The 21,113-nt window shown below is 42.7% G+C and overlaps 3 protein-coding genes across 4 annotated transcripts; 2 read left to right on the top strand and 1 right to left on the bottom strand.

The window, feature by feature from the left end:
• Positions 1-146: 146 nt before the first annotated feature.
• On the bottom strand, positions 147-3,008 carry hikeshi (heat shock protein nuclear import factor hikeshi). Its single transcript, XM_020916938.2, has 2 exons — positions 2,049-3,008; positions 147-1,626 (listed from the first exon to the last, which is right to left on the bottom strand). Exons 1-2 carry the CDS (start codon positions 2,379-2,381, stop codon positions 1,363-1,365), a joined length of 597 nt encoding a protein of 198 aa, XP_020772597.1. The 5' UTR covers positions 2,382-3,008; the 3' UTR covers positions 147-1,362.
• LOC110153060 (dehydrogenase/reductase SDR family member 13-like) lies at positions 2,158-11,391 on the top strand. Of its 2 annotated transcripts, none has more exons than XM_020916937.2 (7): positions 2,158-2,299; positions 5,567-5,845; positions 7,149-7,267; positions 8,474-8,597; positions 8,779-8,951; positions 10,289-10,442; positions 10,559-11,391. In XM_020916937.2, the coding sequence occupies exons 2-7, from the start codon at positions 5,719-5,721 to the stop codon at positions 10,816-10,818; spliced, it is 957 nt and encodes a 318-aa protein (XP_020772596.1). In that variant the 5' UTR covers positions 2,158-2,299; positions 5,567-5,718; the 3' UTR covers positions 10,819-11,391. The 2 variants fall into 2 exon arrangements, with proteins under 2 accessions (XP_020772596.1, XP_055013433.1); XM_055157458.1 differs by having other exon boundaries at positions 2,166-2,299; positions 5,484-5,845.
• A 2,888-nt stretch (positions 11,392-14,279) lies between these two features.
• On the top strand, positions 14,280-20,274 carry LOC110153078 (4F2 cell-surface antigen heavy chain-like). Its single transcript, XM_055157776.1, has 8 exons — positions 14,280-14,774; positions 16,218-16,408; positions 16,639-16,812; positions 17,606-17,703; positions 17,905-18,047; positions 18,236-18,554; positions 19,096-19,155; positions 19,268-20,274. Exons 1-8 carry the CDS (start codon positions 14,461-14,463, stop codon positions 19,628-19,630), a joined length of 1,662 nt encoding a protein of 553 aa, XP_055013751.1. The 5' UTR covers positions 14,280-14,460; the 3' UTR covers positions 19,631-20,274.
• The last annotated feature ends 839 nt before the right edge of the window (positions 20,275-21,113 follow it).

Raw genomic sequence — 21,113 nt, forward strand, 5'->3', positions numbered from 1 at the left:
ACAATTCAGAAATCCTTTTTGAAATATCCCTTATATTTCAATGATTTCTGAACTGTAAGGCTGCAAGTGGCCACCAGGTGACACTGTTGTATTTTACTCCTAAACTAGACTACTTACAGGCAGGTGAAGAAAACAACCTTTCACAATTTATAAATCATGTTTTCTTTTATTTTACATATCAGTGTAATAATCCTTCAAAGCGCAGCATTTCAAACAAGTGCCAACATGATAAGGAAAGTCACCAAGCAAATGTCCAACAACTCACTGACATCACATCAGGTAAATCCAGGTTACAGTCCTCCTAAAAGTTTGATGTGATTTTGAGTCCAGACGTGTTCAAATGCCCCACACTGGAGTTTGGCATCTGGTTGTGTATTAGGTTTAAGTTCACTGTCTATGTTCTGACCCTCTGCAAGCTCCACACTGAAGTCCAACGAGCCATGAAAACAGCACTAGAACCATCACAAGAACTGAAAATATTTAGATAGATAGATTTTTCTTTTGTTTTTCATTTCATTATTTTAGAGCTGAACAAATCTGTCTTTTTAAAATACATCATTGGCCAATTGTGTAAGAGAATTAACACAAAATAAATATCACAAATTGCATCTTTGGATAATGCAAAAATATATTTCTTTTTTAATTATTCAAATCCAGTCACAGCTGTCTTTAAATCAAATACGCAAATAACTATTAACCACTGAGCATTCAAATCTAATAAAGGGCTGGATAATTGGACAAATGGAATTTTAAAGACTGGGTGTTTTTATGCGGATGTGAACAGCGAGTCCTGCCAGGAAAAGATGATGGATTGGACAGTCAGAAGTCAAAGGAGGAAGAAATTAGACTATTTTTGGCACTCATTAAAAGTCTGTATCGTTTTGTTTACCGGCAATATAGAAAGCTGGTTTTGTAACATTACCCAGCCATAGTGCATTGTTCATATATTCTCATCAGTTGGTGGTGTGAGCAACAACACTTCTGCAGCTACAGAAATTAACCAATAATAAATCGTGTTGAATATTTACTACTGATACTTTGCATTACACCTTCTGTTAGTCACTCTCAACTTTTTGTTGAAAATCAAACACCTAAAATGGACCATGAACAATTGATAAAACGCTAAGGAAAATGTGTTATTTAAATTCATTTTGTATTTTTTCTTGAGTTTTCAGACTTAAAACTTTTAGGCTGCGTTTGCAAATGTATGCATTGTGTCACCATGGTAACTGATGAACATTCTTCCATACACATACATTCCGAACACCCCCCCTCCACCAGCATGATGCATATATCCATTCAAGTCATTTTTACAGCATTCTCCAGTGCAGGCACATTCTGGTCTTTGGTCCAAGCTCTGGTTCAGTTCTTCCAAAAGTTTGGATTCTGTGCCAGGCGTCTCTGGAAGTTCTCGTACCAGCGCAGGAGGCAGCTAGAGGGGACGAAGCTCTCCAAGGGGTTAGGGGTCATCTGGGCCTGTGTCACCGCAAACGACGCTGCAAAGTTGTACAAACTGTCCAACATCTTCTGTGTGAACTGGAGGAAGGAGTCCACAGAGGAGACAGCTGCGGAGGAGACAGGACTCTGCTGAGCGAGCTGGTCCAAGGGCTCCACCGACACACCCACCTGGAGACAAAGAAGAGGAACTGAGGAAACGAGAAACCAAAACATCTAATACGCCCACCCAAAGAGATGGAAGGATGAATATACAGGTAAACAGATACACTATATAGCTACTTGGAGAGAGGCAAGAGGAACTGAGAAACTACATATCCAATACACCGCCTGAAGAGAAAGAGTGAAACTAAAAACATCTCATAGCCCATAGAATGAAAGAGGAGGATAAACAAACCCCACCGTAGAACACATTTATCAGAGGGAAACCAAAGAAAAGGACCCGTCAGAGGAGCAGGTTATGTCCTCATGTGACCCCTCTCTCCCCCGGGCCCCCCTCTCTCCCACAGGCTTCCCCCTTCCCTGTCTCTAGCCCCTGGGCTCCCCTCTCTTCCCCCGGCTTCCCCACTCATTCCGGGGCTTCTCCCTCTCACCTGGGCCACGGTGGCGGAGGCGGTCGGCGCCATGAAGCCGAAAGGGTGCGTCCCTCCCTCCCCGGGTTTGAGGCCGGAGATCTTGAAGATGGCGCTGGGCTTGTCGTTGGTGATAAAGCCGAGCAGCTGCCACACCGCTCCACCGCTTGCAGGGTCCGGGAAAGAGAAGTACACCGCCCCGCCCATGCCAGCGGGAAATGGCATCGTGCCCAGCATGAACACCACCACGTGGTTCACCTGCTCAAAGTCCGGTAAATTAAACACGAACTTATCCGAGGCCACTGGCACAGGGTCCGTCTGAACGAGCCGGCCCGCTACGATACAGCCGAACATGCTCCCGGTACAGCCGGACTCTCGGGGACAGACACGGGGATGAGGGTCACACGGGGTGAGGGTCACTCGGGTGGGTCTTAACACCAACAAATAACGGACATTCCTCTGAAGTCAGCCCCAGTCAGACGCACCCTCCACCAGTGGTCAGCTCCAGAATCCCCGCTGTAGTTTTGGGAAAGCCCGGTAACTCTCCAGTCCCAGAGAAAGGTGTCCAAATAAAATGTTCGATGTTTACCCAAATTATTCTTATCTGGAATGACTGTAATAGCTTTAGCTTAGCCTGTTAGCACAGAGCACAGTCTTTCCAAAGTCTAACCCGCTTTCCTGTCACCTCCTCGGGTTCTGACACGAAGACTCTCCGCTGTAGCTTTAGTTTAACGTTAGCTTAAGATTAGCTTAGCCCGTTAGCCTCCAAACTTCCCCGGGTCTTCTGTAAACTCGCTCGGCTTCAGCTGCAGCCCAGAGCAAGCTGTCTCCTCCGGGGTTACACCGCATATGCTATGATAAGCCCGGTGACAGGGCTCCTCCCGCGGTTAAGGTTGCACCGTGGGGTCGTGGAAGGTTCCAGCAGAGGAGTGTGTACTCTGCGGGTTCTGGATGGTTCTTCCCGGGGAGGAGGAGGTCTGTGGGCTGCAGCTGGAGCCAAGTGTGGGCTAGTCACTTAGTTTAGCCTTGTCTACTAAATCAACTTTTAAAACTATACTTAAAACGAATAGATATACAATAGAGTCAGTGAAAAAAAAACTTTTAAAAACAACTTGCAGTCCTATAATTTTTGCATGCATTTTGATCTGAACTAAAATCTCTTCATTCCAAATGATTCTTATGAGAACAAATGTGAGTGGTTGCATTGAAGTATAAAAAACACTTGTGCTTTCAGATGCAGGGGCTGAATTGACAAAGTATTATGTTCTTGAAAATAGAAAACAGAAAATGGAATATAGCCTGCATGTGCAGTCAGTGTGTGAACAGTAGGGCGGTGCTGTTTTGTGTCAGTTCTCTGGACCAGACCAAACTGGCTGAGGGTGCATTTGAGTTTCAAATGGGTGCAAACACTATACTGTTCCATTAAAAGTCCTGTATTACACAAAATTGAATCTTGTGAGCTTTAAGCCATGTTATAATGTTGTTACCTCTTCAAAAACATACCTCGAGTTGTGTTTTATTTTATTGACAGATGTTTGTGTTACTCTTTATTCTTAGTCTGTCTACATCTCCCAAGCTCAAAATGTTCTGTTCCACCTGTTCCTCCTTTTCAAGTTAACAGCCCATTTTACCTTTAGTCCATAGAGATTGGCAATTCTAAGGCTGTAATTATCCAAATGATTTTAATGAAGGTGTTTGGAGTTTGAAAACACAATGGAGTGCTCCTTGGTATTTCTTGGTCCTAGTATTTTCTGTTTTCTGAAGAACTCGGCCTACATTTTCAGGGTTTGTGTGTTATGTGTTAAAAGGACCATATTATGCCGTTTTATACTGTTGTTTCCTCACCAAAATATACCTGGAGCTGTGTTTTGTTTAATTCACACATGTTTAACACACAAATCCTGCATTTTTAGTTCTTCTCTCAAATAGAAAATACTCTGTTCCACCTTGGGATGTCATAATGCTGGAAGTGCTCTACTATTTTTAAACAGGGGCTGTTGACTTGAAAACTATAGCTTCATGACATTGAAAGGTGGAACAGAACATTTTGAGCTTTGGAAATGTAGACAGACTAATACTGGATAACTCAAATGTGTGAATGAAACAGAAACTCCAGGTATGTTTTTGATGAGGTAACTGTGATGTAATAAACTCTCAGCGCTGTGACTAATCAGTGTTTCCCAACCAGAGGTTAGGTGGATTTATTTTAGATTACGATGTGCTTTTTTCCACATATCTTATACAGCTCAATCTAAAGCAGACCTATTCTACAGAATGGACTTTTCAGAGCTTTCAGACCATGTTATAGTTGTTTCCTTTTCACTGACTATCTGAAGTTGTATTTGGAGTGATTTGTGTATCTCTGAGTCATTTTTAATTGCTCACTTTCAAAGCGCCATTTTGCTGACCTACCCCCATAATCACCTCCACCTGGACACGCCCATTTTGACGTACACTCTTCCTTTGCAGTTTTATTTTATTAATTGGTGATGCACGTAGGATTCAGCAGCATTGTGTAGTCATTTTGGTACAAATGAAAGTGCTCTGCTCTAGTGTGAGCTGCAGCTATTCACAGGAGGTTCCCATGCATTTGTTGTGATGACGGTACATTAGCTTCCATTTGACACCACAATTTTCTAAAGCAGAATTCAGCGGACTTGTTTCCTTTTATTAAGTTGTTTTAGATTAATATTGCAATTTTAAAAATCTATAAGCAGTTTTAGATTAATTTGCAAATTGTAATATAATGGTCCACGGGTGTCATAGATTATAAATATGTAGATGAAAAAAGCACAATAGGTCTGCTTTAAAGGTGCATTGTGTAACTTTTCTGGTGGAGGGTCTATCACCTGCTTGTTTCTTTGGTTATGTCATTGCTCTGCCTGGAATGTTCCACAGTATGGCATTAACAGCTCTACCTTTCATTTATTAAATTACAGGTGGTTTTATAAGTCAAAAAGATCTGTGTGTTCTCCACAGATCTGACCTGTAACTTTATCTGATTTGTTTGTTTCCATGGAGATAGAAATTTTTAATTCCATACTGTGGATTAATTCCATACTTTCCAGACAAAGCTTTAACATCTCCATGAAGAAAAACATTTGGCAGACCCTCAAACAGAAAAGTTACACAATGCACCTTTAAGAACTCTAAAACGGACACATTACATTTCTTAATAAGGTGCAACTGACTTTTCTCTTCCCTCTCTTTCCTCATATGACCAATACTGCCTGTCATTTCAAACACTGAACATGTTTGTGCTTTGCATAGCTATGTCAAATACCTGCTGATAGTTTCACGTCAGTGGCACCTCGAGGAATATAAAATTATACCATACTTGTGTGCATGTTTATTATCTTTAGTCTAAGCCTGTTCTAGGCTCAGCAGAGACGGGACATTCCATAGATCTGACCCTGTGAATGCTCTATGCTGATGTTTGATTCTGACGTGTGGCAGTTTCAGGTGGAGCAGGTTTGACTGGCTCTGACTCACCTGGGCGAGCTCCACAGGTGATAAAGGTGCTCTCTCTCTCTGCTCAGATCCACAGCACATCTGAACTCTCTCACCTCTACACACATCTCACCTGGACGCAGATCTCACCTGGGCTCTCACCCGTAGAACCGACCTTACCTGGACACAGACCCTGTCACCTGTAGAAAGTTCTCACGTGTATACAGCCCTCACCTGTGCCATGCTTCAGTTTGTCCTCCTGTTCGCGGTGGTCGCCGGAGTCTATGTGATCCTGAACAAAACGCTGTTCAAACGTTCACATTGCCGTGGAAACCTTCCCATGGCCAAGAAAACCGTGGTCATCACTGGTAAGAGATTAAATGTGATTATCAGTCACAGAGCAAGTGGGGTCTGTCTGTTTGCATGTTCTTCATGTGTCTGTAGTCACTGTCAATATATCTGATATACACACAGTTCTTCAATACATTTCACCAGGGCTTGGATGGGCATTTGATACTTGGCAGTGACATCACCCCCCAGCACATTTTCCAGAGCCTGTGATCAATATGAGTGATCATGGTCCTGTTTGATGTTCAACAAAAAGATGAGGGACTGAAAACTGAAAAAAACTGTTGTCTAGCCAGCTTGTGACTATAATTTTATGTGTGAGACACTTGTTTAAGAGCACAAATCAGCTCTCCTGTTGTAGTTCCAGCTAAGTCAATTCTTTCTGGTCAGATTGTGTTAAAATAAGGTCTGGATAAAGCCTGAGTAACAGAGCTTCAGACAGAGTAGTGTCTACAGTTAGCATCACACCCCCAGAGAATGTTGATGACATCAGCTGCAAAGTATCAATACCATATGTGACAATGTGCTGAATGATCAATGTACCCCTGACTATTGTGATTGGTTGTAAACTTTTGCATAAGACATCCAGACTGTCTCCTGCCTTTGTGTCTATATTCTGGGGAGTACCTGTAAAAATGTAACATTAACATGTAACAACTCATATTACACTGTTTTCTGATCTATGTTAAATGTTATTTCTTCATCAAAAACATACCAGGCGTGGTGTTTTGTTTCATTCACACATGTTAACTCAGTGTGATGTCATGTGGTAATACACTTGCTTCACTGTATTTTTAAACTCCATACATCTTCACTAGAATCATTTGGATAGTGTCAGACCTGGACTATCTGAACTAAAAGTAAAACGTAGCTTTTAACTTGAAAACTACCACTACATGTTTTGACAAGGTGGAGTCATGGAAATGTAGACAGCCTAATATTACAGGGTTACTTAAACATGTGAGAATGAACAAAACACAACTCCAGCTATGTTTTGATGAGGTAACAACAGTGGCTTGAACCTCACAAGAGCTCATTTTGCATAATATAGGACATTTAAGTATTTTTCAATAGCGTCTAGTTTTCCCCCAAAAAATTCAGCAAAAATAAAAATTTTAATCCTGTCACAATATGCTTTAGATTTAAATGATTAAGCATGTACAATTTCTGACCATCTTTACACATGAAATCATTATATAAATAAGACAGGAGCAGACAGGAGCAGGCAGGAGCAGGCAGGAGCAGACAGGAGCAGACAGGAGCAGGCAGGAGCAGGCAGGAGCAGGCACGAGCAGCTTTGTGACAGGTGTGTTTGTATTTCAGGAGGAAACAGTGGGATCGGAAAAGCCACAGCGCTGAACTTGGCCCGAAGAGGAGCACGGGTCATTATGGGCTGTCGGAACCAGCGCGTGGCAGAGATGGCTATTTTGGAGATCCAACAGGTCAGAACACGAGACCCAACATGGACGTGATCTGGTTTATGCTTTATATCTCTGTATTTACAGGGCCTATCTACATGAAACAAAAACTGTCACAAAGTTCACATCTTCTCTGTCAGTGTACCTGAACTCAGGTGGAATGATTTTATCATTACATTCTCATAGTCTGGGTTTGATCTAGACAGAACATGTACCTGTTTGTACTGGTACCTGTTTAACTTGTCAAACCTGTACAATTATATAGACTATTCTAAAACATTCTTCAATGCAATCAATATTTATTCCAATAATACATTTCAGTTTTAGTCTAGTTTTGTCAATGAAAATGTCATACAAATATTTAACCAGAATATATTTTTTTATTTAAAGCAGACATATTGTGCTTGTGTGTCTGCTCTATAATTATAATCTATGCCATCCATGGCTCATTATGTTATAATTTGTACATTTTAAACCACAGTATTCATTTAAAACAACTTTTTTGCTAGGTCTGTTTTTTTTTCAACTACGATAATTTTGACTGTATGTACACCCTGCACATTAATAACAAAATAAACATAACAAAACATAACAAAAGATAAAACTAACACACATACAAACAAAAAAAAAAGGTTAAACAAAAGGAAGGGAGAGTGTGTGTGAGTGTGTGTAGAATAGGTCTGCTTTAAATATAGCCTAGTAGTTTAACTGTTCAAAATGTTTCATGTTTTCTTTCATAAAGTAAAATTCCAAAGCCGCTCTGCACATGTTTGTGGGGGATGTCATAGTCTGAGCAGAATAGTCACGTTTGTTGTGGAGTCTCCAGAAAACGTCACATGTGGAACAGCCGAAAACACGTGTGACATGAGACAACAACAGCAGACACTCTTTCACAAGAAAGTTTTATTATTTTTTTAGCCAAATAAATCATTTCAGGTTTGGTCAACAAAGTGTTACCTTATGCATTCAGAGGATCCAGATTATTCACCACGATCGGTTTATAAGCACTTTGCACGACACTCAGAGACCAGAGTGGAGTAACAAACACGTTAACATGCTAACATGTTAGCATGCAAACATGCACTTCCTGATTCTCAGACAATAAAATGCTTTATAATTAGATGCAGACAGTACACAGCAGACTTATTTTGACCCTAATAGCTTTTGCTTTGAAACACGTGACCTTTTATTGTTTTGTTTTTAAATGCCCTCTTCCTGAATGTGCTGCAGGAGACGGGGAACTCTGACCTGGTCTACAGACACCTGGATCTGGCCAGTCTCAAGTCGGTCCGAAACTTCGCTGAGAACCTGCTGAAGACCGAACCCCATATCGACATCCTCATCAACAACGCAGGTAACACAAACCCTTTTAGACCGGGTTTAGTCCTGGGTTAGACCTGGTTTACGTCCAGTTTAGATTCGGTTTAGTCTTAGTTTAGACTAGTTTAAACTCGTTTTAGTCCCACTTTAGTCTGTTTCAGTCTTGGTTCAGTCCTGTTTCAGTCCTGTTTCAGTCTCTGGTGCTCCTCTCTCAGGTCTGGTTGGAGACGGGCGCACAGAGGATGGCTTTGGGATCCAGTTTGGGGTGAATCATCTGGGCCACTTCCTCCTGACCAACCTTCTCCTGGACAAACTCAAACAGAGCCCCAATGCTCGGATCATCACAGTGTCTTCCATGGCCCACCGCTGGGGCTCCATCGACTTCCAGGTCTGCTCCTCTGTTTCTGCTCCTCTGTTTCTGCTCTTCTGTTTCTGCTCTTCTGTTTCTGCTCCTCTGTTTCTGCTCCTCTGTTTCTGCTCCTCTGTTTCTGCTCTTCTGTTTCTGCTCTTTTGTCTCTGCTCCTCTGTTTCTGCTCCTCTGTTTCTGCTCCTCTGTTTCTGCTCCTCTGTCTCTGCTCCTCTGTTTCTGCTCTTTTGTCTCTGCTCCTCTGTTTCTGCTCTTCTGTTTCTGCTCTTTTGTCTCTGCTCCTCTGTTTCTGCTCCTCTGTTTCTGCTCTCTGCTCTGCTCTGTTTCTCTTGTCTCTGCTCTCTGTTTCTGCTCTTGCTGCTCTTTTGTCTCTGCTCCTCTGTTTCTGCTCCTCTGTTTCTGCTCCTCTGTTTCTGCTCCTCTGTCTCTGCTCCTCTGTCTCTGCTCTTTTGTTTCTGCTCTTTTGTTTCTGCTCTTTTGTTTCTGCTCTTCTGTTTCTGCTCTTTTGTTTCTGCTCTTTTGTTTCTGCTCCTCTGTTTCTGCTCCTCTGTCTCTGCTCCTCTAGCTCTGCTCCTCTAGCTCTCTGCTCCTCTAGCTCCTCTAGCTCTGTTCCTCTAGCTCTGCTCCTGTGCTGTCTAATTCAAGAATCCCATGCATTTCAAGACTGTAGAAGTCTAAACTACAGGGTTAGCATGGAATAAGACCCCATGGAGGGCATCGGATACACAGGGAGGCCATCTGATATGGTTTTATCTAGTTGATTTCAGCTGTGTTGTTATGTAATTATAAGTTTCTCTCAACAGTAGTTACAGGTACTTTTGAGAGCTGGTCACAGATCCTCGAGGACAAACGTTTGAAGAACAAACGGGTCAAACCGCATTTCAGACTCTTGTTAGGACTCTGCTTGAGTCTGGAGCTATTTTAGGATCACATTCTCCTTCTGCACACGTCACGTTTGTTCTGCACGCGTCACGTTTGTTCTGCACGCGTCACACACAGATGTTCAATTATGTCTAGGACATAAATTAGGCTTCAAGTGAAATCCTTCTGTACAAATTAGCTTTTTTAGTATTATACAGTATGTCCCTTTGAAATTTTAACCTAGCAATCAAAATGTAAACAAGGGCCAAAATAATGTTCCATGTATGAACAGACCTTCTCTTAACCTCCTAACCTTTCTTCCTAACAAAGCTAACAGTAACTACTACTTCTATGAATCCCACATGACCAGGGAAATTCTTCAGTGCATCTTGCAGTCAGGAGGGATGAAATTGAACCCTCTTCTCTCTCCTCTCTCGTCTCTTCTCTCCTCTCCACTCTTGTCTCCTCTCTCCTCACATGCCTCCTTGTCTCCTCAGACCCTGCAGCAGACCCATGACCTTGGTACGGGCACATATTCTTGGCAGTTTTTCAAGGCATACTGCAACAGTAAACTGTGCAACATCCTCTTCACACGAGAACTCAGCCGCCGTCTCCAGGGAACCTCTGTGTCCTGCTTCTGTGTTCACCCAGGTGAGATACTACCATCTGATTGGTCCATACATGTCAATGGATCAGTCCTGGTTTAGACCTTGAGTTCTGGTCCTGGTGGAGTTGAGTTCTGGTCCTCAGTGTGTCTCTCGTTGCAGGCGTCATCCGCACAGAGCTGGCGCGTAACATCTCGCTGTGGCAGAAGGTTCTGGTGGAGCCAGTGTCACGGTTGTTGTTCTTGAGTCCAGAGGAGGGCGCTCAGACCACACTGCACTGTGCTCTTCAGGAGGGGCTGGAGAGGCTGAGCGGCTCCTACTTCTGCTGCTGCGAGGAGCAAGAGCCCGCCCCCCAGGCCAAAGACGCACACGCCGCACGCAGGCTGTGGGAAGAGAGCGAGAGGTTCTGTGGGCTCCAGTGAGACCTGGTTTAGACCAGGGTTAAACCAGGGTTAGACCTGGTTTAAACTGGATTTAGGCTTGGGTTAGTCCTGGTGTAGTTCAGGTTTAGACCTAATTTAGTCATGGTTTTGTCTTTTGGACTGGGAAGTCCTTTTGTGGTGCCTCATAATGTATTAAAATGGGTTTAATCCTGGTTTAGTTCCTGCTGGCTCTAAGGCTGTATTCACACTGTGTTAGTCCTTGTTTGAGCCCAGTTTAGTTCTGGTTTAGACCTGGTTAAGTCCTGGTGTAGTCCAGGTTTAGTTCCAGGTTTTGTCCAGGATTAGTTCCGAGTTAGTCTCTTTTATAGAGAAAAGCTGTTGTGCTCATTTTGAAGCCTTTGTTTGAAATTTTAATTTTGTGTTACATCTCTCTAACATTTTTGTGTTGAAATAATTGTCATATTTTTCTAGAATAATGTGTTTTATTTTGAAAGGATGAGTTCTCTTGAGAACATTTCTAGCACATTGACTGGACTATTATTTATGACTGCAACAAGTGTTGTATTTTTGTATTTTTATTTACGAAGACAGTCTAAATAAATAAGTACATTTTCTAAACTTTGGCCCTTTTGGAGTTTTTTATGTCACAATAAAAATCTAAAAAACTGTTGCTTGCTGGTAAAAGAAACCGAGAACAGAGCAACCAAAAGTCCTACAGGCCAGACTTCTACAATAAAAAATAACAATAAAATAATCCCTTTCCTTACACACATCACGTTTGGACTTCTTACATGATAAATTACCTTACAGTTCATCGATTGTAAAATGTAATACTCTGTGGCACAGGCTGCAGCAGCATTGGAAGTCTGCCCTGGAGATTTTCATTTAATCCTCCCATTTTCCCAAGTGTTTAAAAATAGGACTGATAAGAGGCCTATCCATGAGTTTCAGAATGATGAGGCGTTAGGACCGTTGTCATATTAATAAACAATTTACAAGAAAATATTTGATATTTTATAATAAGGGGAAGTCCTCAAAAGATAAATAAATAAAATAAAAAGTAAAAATAAACTCGTCAATAGTTTAATTTAGGGGCCACTTTACTCCTGTCGCTGTAGTGACGGTGGTTCCAGTCTGACTCAGTCTCTCAGCCCCTCACATGGAACTATTAGTATAATCCAGGGGTGGGCAAACTATGGCCTGGGGGCCATATGCGGCCCTTTAATCTGTTTAATCCGTCCCGCAGAACTTGAATAATAACAATAATAATAATAATAATTTTCAGTGTTTTGAAAGTCATTTCAGTCATAGTAAATAATGTGGGACTTGAGAGACAGATATTTTAGTTAAGCGTCTGGCTTGCAGAGCAAAGGAAGCATTTTTTTAAGTAATTGAAGTAATTCTTAGAATTGTTTTTCTCAGAAAAACCAGTGTGAGGACTGGCCATGGTGCACGTACCTGGGAGGAGCCTTGTGGGATCTATAGTATAAATTCTGGTGAAATTCTACAGCAATTTGGATTAGGGGTGGGCGATATCTCGATATTTTTAATATATCGAGATTTTTTAAAAACTCGATATGAATTCTGACATATCGTATATATCGATATAATGCTTATATTCAATTTTGATTTCGCCGCTTCGCTTGTTTGTTTCTCTGTCGTCGCCTGCGCGCCGCCGCCTCCCTGATTTTGTTCGCTCGTGTCTCATTCACTCGTCACTATCTCCGTGAACGCTGAAAGTTGCTGCCAGTGAAAAGCTTCAAGCACCACGAAACTTTTCCACCATTTACAGCCAAGGCCATCAGCAGCACATTTCATATTCCACGAGAGTCGTGTCCTTTAGTCCAAAAGAAGTTGAACCGCATGAGCGGCACGTGGAGTGCGCTGTTTATGCAAATGAGCCATGCGCTTTTTAAGTTTCGTTTCTGTAAAACGTAAACAAGTCTGCGCAAAAAAAAAAAAAAAAAAAAAAAAAAAAAAAAAAAATTTACACTATAATCTCAAACGGGCTGATGTGGCTCTAGAGTCGTTATGCTATATATCTTGTAAAGTTTAGTAATGTAAATTCTATTTATGCAGAAGATTTTAATTAATAATCTGTTGCAGTGTAACTTGTACAAAAGTGTTTGGAAACGTTGGGTTTGATCTGCAGTGGTTTGTGGGAAACCTCAGAGCTCCTTACTGCTGGATAGGAACATGAATCTATTGAAATAAGGAACATCCTGAGCTTCTTCTGTTAAAAGAGTTCATGGTTATGGTTTGGATAACAGAGTTAATGCAAAGATGAGCTTGTGTTGAGTTGTTTTATTTATGAATGAAAAAAAGGAAATATGTTTTATTTCTTTTATTTAACAGTTAAATTAATATTTATGTAATTAGGATTTTTTGTAATCTTAAATGTTCCTATATGAACTGCCGACCTCTTACACTTTAATTTTTTTTAAAAAAGGACCTTGTGGAATTTGGCATATTTGTTTTTGCAGTTTTCCGTTTTAGGGGGTTATTTTTTCCTGTACAGATATCGAGATATATATCGTATATCGAGATATATTTTTTGATCCATATCGCCCAGCCCTAATTTGGATCTTGCATTGGTTCTGGCATTGACCTCAATAGTGTATCCTCAGCTAGCAAGCAGGTCCTACATTGAACTAGGCAGCTCTCAGAAGCAGACCTAGTCACAGGGTAATACTCCCAAGGTACTAGCAGAGTGGTTGGTCCTAATTATTTTGTATTTGAGCTTTTGAGTAAAATTTTAGTCATCGAGTAACTGGAAACTGATATCTATCTGTGTATTGACCAAGGTGGCTAAACTAGAGTTTGGATACACTTACTCAAGCCTCCTAACTTTGAGTCAATGAGCTTGGCACAGCGATACGGCGATATCAGCAGTACAGAATGACACAGTAAAACCTGAATAAAAAGCCGAAAAATAAGACAAACTGCTTTTTTTTTTTTTTTTTTTGGATCCTTTATTGAGTGTTCCATGAATTTCATCTCTACCAACGAGCAAGTCCAGCTAGACTAGGTAAATGTCATAATGTAAAGACTATCTGGGAGGTAATGGGATTCAGGCCATAGAGTTTCAGCCTGGGATTTCAGCAGTAATGATATTCAATTATGGGATATTTTAGTAACATGGGATGTTTTCTACATATCCCATGTTATTTTTTTCTCTTATGAGGTGGATTACCAAACAATTTCCTTCCATCTGCTCCTGGTCTGGCCCTTCCGTCAAATTTTAGAACCTTTTGTGGCCCACGAGTCAAAAAATTGGCAAACCCCTGGTATAATCACTCCTTATGTCTTATATTCTTATAATAAATTATATAGGTCTACTATTGTACTCTTATTATCGGTCCACGGTCTCACACTGTAAACTACAGTTACATGCACGGGCCTGCAGGGGGCAGTATTTCGCTCCTTTTCTCCTCATGACAGACGCGGACAGAACGCGCTCGGAACGCGCTCGGAACGCACTGACACGCTTCAAGCTCCGCAGCATCCGCAGACCGCTCCCGTATCCCGAGCATCCACCGAGCATCCACCGAGCATCCACCGAGCATCCACCGAGCATCCACCGAGCATCCACCGAGCATCCACGACCCTCCGCTTCTCTGTTTCCCGATAAGAAAAACGTCCTTTTCCCGGTAAACCCTTGATCCATCGCCCCCTGTGAGGATGAGTAAAGAAGAGGCCGAGCTGGAGCTGAAGGAAGCCCAGAAAGACGCTCCTTCTCCAGCTGGAGCTCCGGACGCTGCCCCTGCGGACACCGACGCCACGGAGGCCGATGTGAGCGAGGCGGACCTGGAGGAGCCGGAGGAGCAGATGCCGATGACCGCGGGGGAGCAGCGGGACACTCCGGGAGACGCAGCCGCAGAGGGGACCGAGAGCAACGGGGCCGTGAAGTTGAAGATCCCGGAGGACGAACCGGAGCCGGAGCACTTCACCGGACTGAACAAAGAGCAGCTGATGCGCGTGGCGGGCACTCCGGGGTGAGACACGCGCTTTTATCCGACATTTATTTAGAACATCCGTAGGCTACGTGTTTATTTCACCGGAGCTGTGGTAGACATTAACGGACAAACATACGAGCAAACGGTAACGGTAACAGACTGTAGTATGTGATGATGTAATAGAGACTGATTTCCTATTGATTATTGATTACACTACACTTTACCATGAAATATTCAAAAGATGAACCTGATCATTGCTAAACCCAAGTGACATGACTAAAGAACTCTCTGTATTACAACAAAAACCTGCATTGGAACAAGACTCATTTGAACTGCCCCCATCTTTGGACCATAGATGTTGTGTTCATCTGGAACAGCGTGTGCACTTTAATCTGATTTTTGCAAACTCATTACTCATTACAGTCTCACGGGGAACAGAGCTCTGGTGCTGTTTCTAGTGTAATGTATTCCACACATTTATAATTTAATCTCTTTTGTCCCTTTTGTTCTGAGATAATAATAATAATAAGGCCCAACACAAGGTGGCGCTCGCCGCGGTCCATCAGAAAGCAACATTTATTTATTCATTTATTTATTTATTTATTTATTTAAATTGGCTAATAATAATATTAAAAAAGAAAACGTATTCAGAATAATTTATTTTGCCTACCACCTTAGGCCTATATTACTGACACTGAGCAGAAGGGAGGAACCTTCCCCTTAATGTAACAGTAACAGCTTTGGGCCTATTAGAGCTATCTTTATTAATAGGCTACACAAGTATGATTAGGCCGAGTGTAACAAACAGCTGCGTGCCAGGATTTTGCAGACTCAGCAGAAGCAAAGGTGATAATGATGAAGGTTTGAGGTTAAAAAGAGGAAGAGAAAAGGGTGACCACAGAGACCACAGGACGCGGTCAGCACTTCTGTCCAGTGTCCAGACGTGTTTTTGTCTTTTTCTGCAGAAAAGTTTGAACTTTAGACAAACTAAACTCCACTTCATGAGCGGTATTTAAAACAGACAGTGTCAGGTTTCCCTTTCAAACCGGAGCAGAATTTTGGTCCAACACGTCTCCAAATATCAAATGCCTGTTAAGACGCATTAGGGCAGAAACAGAAAATATAATTCATTTCCTTTAAACATAAACAGTGTTTGATGAACAATTATTAAGATGCATTTTATCACTGTTATTTATAATTTAAAGAAATCACAGAGCAGCTTTGAGAAAATACAAATGTAATATTATGAGACGTTTTGAACCAGCATTGGACAGTAAAGCGTTTTATCACACCAATTTATAGACTAAAATGTTATATCGAACTGATATCTTGGAACCAATAGCTGATCTATCAAAATATTCAGAATCTGTACCGATATCCAGTACCAGTATCACTAGAAAAGCGATTACTCATTGGGCTCTCCTGGTTCTGATCTGGTTGGTCTTGCAGGTGTTAGTTCATGTTGTGGTTGTATTGTTTCAGATGGGTCAGGACTCGTTGGGCTCTCCTGGTTCTCTTCTGGCTGGGCTGGTTGGGGATGCTCGCCGGTGCAGTCCTCCTGATACTGAAGGCTCCTCCCTGTAAAGAACTTCCTGCTCTCAGATGGTGGAGTGAAGGTCCTCTGTTCCACATCAGGAGCCTCAAGGACTTCAGTGAGACTGGAGACATCAAAGGTGAGAGAGGTCCTACCAAAGACTGTGAAGGTCCAACCACAGACTGTGAAGGTCAACACACGCTATGGGTCCAACCAACAACATCCAAGATCTGCAAACATGTTCTGAAATATCTCTGTATGTCAGATGCCCTCCCTTTGTCTCCATGACCCTGTCATGTCTGTCACCCTGTAGTTTAGACCACAAACATGTTCTGAAGTGGGAGGACATCTGATGTAATCTGTGTGCAGGGGTGGAGCAGCAGCTGGACTCTCTGGTCCAGATGACAGTCCGGGGTCTAGTCTTGGGTCCAGTTCATGAGGCTCCTAAAGACGATCCCACAAACCTGAGCTTCCAACAGGTCTCTACCGACGCAGGAAGTCTGGACCAGATGAAGAGCCTCCTGCACTCTGCTCACAAGAAAGGTACTCACACAGAGAGGTACTCACACACAGAGGTACTCACACACAGAGGTACTCACACAGAGAGGTCCTCACACAGAGAGGTATTCACACAGAGAGGTCCTCACACAGAGAGGTACTCACACACAGAGGTATTCACACAGAGTAGTACTAACACAGACAGGTACTCACCCAGAGAGGTCCTCACACAGAGAGGTCCTCACACAGAGAGGTATTCACACAGAGAGGTCCTCACACAGAGAGGTATTCACTCAGAGAGGTACTCACACAGAGTAGTACTAACACAGACAGGTACTCACCCAGAGAGGTCCTCACACAGAGAGGTACTCACACAGAGAGATACTCACACAGAGAGGTACTCACACACAGAGGTCCTCACTCAGAGAGGTACTCACACAGAGAGGTACTCACACAGACAGGTACTCACCCAGAGAGGTACTCACACAGAGAGGTACTCAGACAGAGAGGTACTCACACAGAGAGATACTCACACAGAGAGGTACTCACACACAGAGGTCCTCACTCAGAGAGGTACTCACACAGAGAGGTACTCACACAGACAGGTACTCACCCAGAGAGGTACTCACACAGAGAGGTACTCAGACAGAGAGGTCCTCACACAGCGAGGTACTCAAACAGAAAGGTACTCCACACAGAGAGATACTCACAAAGAGAGGTCCTCACACAGCGAGGTACTCAAAGAGAGAGGTACTCAAACAGAGAGGTACTCACACAGAGAGGTCCTCACACAGAGGCCTTCCTCTCTCTCATATTTAACCTTACCTCTTTCTCTCAGGTCTGATGGTGGTCTTAGATCTGACTCCTAATTACTCTGGATCCTCTGGTCCCTGGTTCAGTGAGAGCAGTGTGAGCAGTGTGGCTCAGCGCCTCAAGGTCAGTGTGACCTCTGACCTCTGTCCAGATACTCTGATCATGACCTCTTGGATGATTTATAATCCTCAAACTGGGTTCTGTTCTTGTTTATTGCTGTATATTTCAGTGTGCCCTGGTCTTCTGTTTGGGTGTGGGGATTATGGTTTTAGATATACTTGTATATTCTTACTTATATACATGTATGTCTTGTGTATTTTTCAGTCTGCCTTGGTCTTCTGGTTGAGTCTGGGGGTGGATGGGGTGAAGCTGGACTCTGTGGACTTGGTCTTTACTCAGGTCCCATCTCAGTGGAGCGATATCAGAGCCATAGTCCAGAACTGGACTGACCCAAGACCCCACAAGAGGTATGAGTACTGCCATACTTCTTCTACTACTGACAATACTACTACAACTATTATTATATCAGACCCAAGACCACGTAAGAGGTACTTAGATACAGTAATACTACTAGTACTAGTACTAGAGCTACAACTGCTACTATTGCTACCGTACCCAAAACCACACAAGAGGTATACATGTGTCTCTCCCTCAGACTCCTGTTGGGCTCCACCGTCCTCTCCTCTCCCTCTGAGGTGAGTACCCTCCTAAATGACTCGGGGGTGGACCTGCTCCTGTCCACAGTCCTGTCCTCTCAGACGGACGCCATGGAGCGCGCTCAGGCCGTGCAGCTGCTCAGTTCCGCCCACAGCCTTAACCAGCTTCTGTGGAGCCTGGAGCCAGCAAAGGGCGCTGTGCAGCAAGACTGTGACCCCATGGACCTGATGCTACTCCTGACCCTCCCTGGGACTGCCCTGATCCAAGACCGGAATCAAGGCCAGACCAGGGACCAGACTGGGATCAGAACCACACAGGTGAGACTAAAGCAAGACTGAACCCGGACTGAACCAGGACTGAACTGAGCGGAACTAGAACAAAGTTCTGGTTCAATGAACTCCTATTCATTTTACTGGAGAGTGTCTGCTCCATCGTTCACACTACAAAAACATGGAGAAAAATAAAGAGTTTGTTTAAATATTCCAGGATGTAAAATAAAAGCTTTAGTTTACTTTTCTGGGCAAACACCAATTCAACAGCGTCTGTGAAGACTCAGTCGAGATTTGGCTATAGTTATGATTTAAAATACACAGAATCCTCCAGGAAATATCTTAAAATGAAAAGGGTGTTTCTCATTGAATGAAACCATTTTTCTAAGTAACAGTTTGTCTCCTGAGTGCAAATTTCTGACCAATCAGAAAGACATCCTCCAGTGATGACACATTTGCACACTCAGGAACTCTCCTGCAACAACACACACACTAACATACCCACACAGAGCACACAGCTGATTGGTGTGCACTAGACACTGCTGCCCCCTGTGGTCAGATGCTGTAATGACCAGAGTCTCTGTTTCAGGGCGAAACATTTCCCAAAGTGACCCAAGACCCAGACCAGGACCAGAACCAGACACAGCAGGTACTATCTCTCCTCTGTCTCTGTCTGTCTGAGATAATAAATATATATTCATCATCAGCTCATATTATCCTGACTGACCCCCTTCTCCCTCTCTGTCCCACCCCCCTCTCAGGATCCCCGTCCCTCCCCCTGCCCCCTCCTCCTCTCCTCTCTCTCCTCTCTCAGGTCTAAAGAGCGCTCCCTGCTGTTTGGGGACTTCTCACTGGTCTATAACTCGTCCTCAGTCCTGGCCTTCCTCAGGTCTTGGGACCAGAGTCCTCAGTTCCTGGCTCTGTTTAACTATAGTCCAGACGAGGTCTTCAGCCTGTCCCAGCTGCTGGCCCAGCAGGGGCCTGAAGGAGGTGCTATAGCCACCAGGGGCAGGGTGGTCCTCAGTTCCAACTCCACAGGCCTGACTCCGAACGTAGACCTGGACCTGAGCCAAGTCCAAGTGGGACCACAACAGTCTGTGCTGCTCAGGGTCCCACACAGCTAAATACTCACCCACAGGGAGAATATCCTCCTGAAGGGTACCTGAATAAAGAAAACCTGATATAAAAAGTACCTACACATACACAGAGTACCTAGAGTTCCTCCTTAAAGACAGAGTAGCGACTGATCGGGGCTGGATGTTGCTTCAGAACTGTGAATTTAGTTTTTGTCTCATCTCCATTTGGACCTGTTCAGTTTGATGCAAAAACTTTCAAACTCAAGAATCTGAAATTTTTCATTTTCAAAAATAAAGACAGTAAAAAACAATCCTGGAAAAATGTATTCATGTTTAGGCCACTGACCGTATTTACTGTTGGAATATAAAATCAATGGTAATTTAAATGTATTTCTGATGGCCACAGAGGCTTATTATATTACATTATGTTATTTAACAATACATGTATGTAGAACTTTCAAAATTATTACCGGTAGTTTCTGATTAGTTAGAGAAAAGTCAGCAAAGCAGAAAACATCAAGCCCTGATCTTGGTCTTTAAAGAATACCTAACAGTACCTAAACAGTATTTAAAGAGTTCCCAGAGTCCCTCCATGTTCCGGAGAAAGACCTCTGTGTGATGTTTGTGGTGTTTCTGGTCATGTGACTCATGTGATTTATGTTGAAGCAAAAATAAAAAGATATATAAAAATGCATCTCTGTCCAGTTTGTTCAGAGAGCTGCTAAGTGAAGGACACACAAGTCTGAACTTTGACCCTCAGGGATCACGGCCATCTGACCAGTGCAGGAGAGGAGACACATCAGAGCAGACCCTAAGTCACTACACCAGACCCTCACTCACCACACCAGACTTATGTGCAGGTGTGTACAGAGTGTGTACACAAGACCAGTGAAAAGTCTAGTTACACTTTTACATTTATGTCTCTCTATCTCCACGATTATTTCCGCCGTAGATTCTCACAAACATCAAAACCAGGAATGACACATGAGGAATGTAGTAAACCAAAATAACTCAAAACAAAATAACTCAGAGCTTGTTGAACATTTTAGTTTTTTATTTAATAGTGTGTGCCCTTTGCTTTGAACACTGGGGGTTTTCACTTGTAGCATTTCTTGACCCTAATGCAGTAAAGCTATGAAGTAAAAACCATTTCATGAGACTTCACCATGATGCTCACTGAGAGAAGGTGCAGGTGGACACTTTGAAGGTAAAATCTAAAAATATTTAGTTGAGTTGAAGTTTTTTTAATAATATATTGGATGTCTTCTGAATGTAAGTAAAATGTAGAAAATAGCAAAGAAAAAGAAAATAAAAACAATGTGAGGCTGTGTCCAAACTTTGCACAGGTAGTATGTAGATTCTGCAGAAACATGATGCAGTTCACGTTTGGCCAGTAGGTGGTGCAGTGCCCACACAAACATAACTCACACACACACATACACACCCACTCATGTTTTCAAATCTTTATTTCGTTTGAATATGATTTAAATTTAAACTGTAATAATTCATAATCAGTGAGTTTGATCAGAGC

This window comes from Boleophthalmus pectinirostris, unplaced genomic scaffold, assembly GCF_026225935.1.
Source record: "Boleophthalmus pectinirostris isolate CB_2022bp ecotype Guang Dong unplaced genomic scaffold, ASM2622593v1 HiC_scaffold_10, whole genome shotgun sequence".
Lineage (NCBI taxonomy): Eukaryota > Metazoa > Chordata > Actinopteri > Gobiiformes > Gobiidae > Boleophthalmus > Boleophthalmus pectinirostris.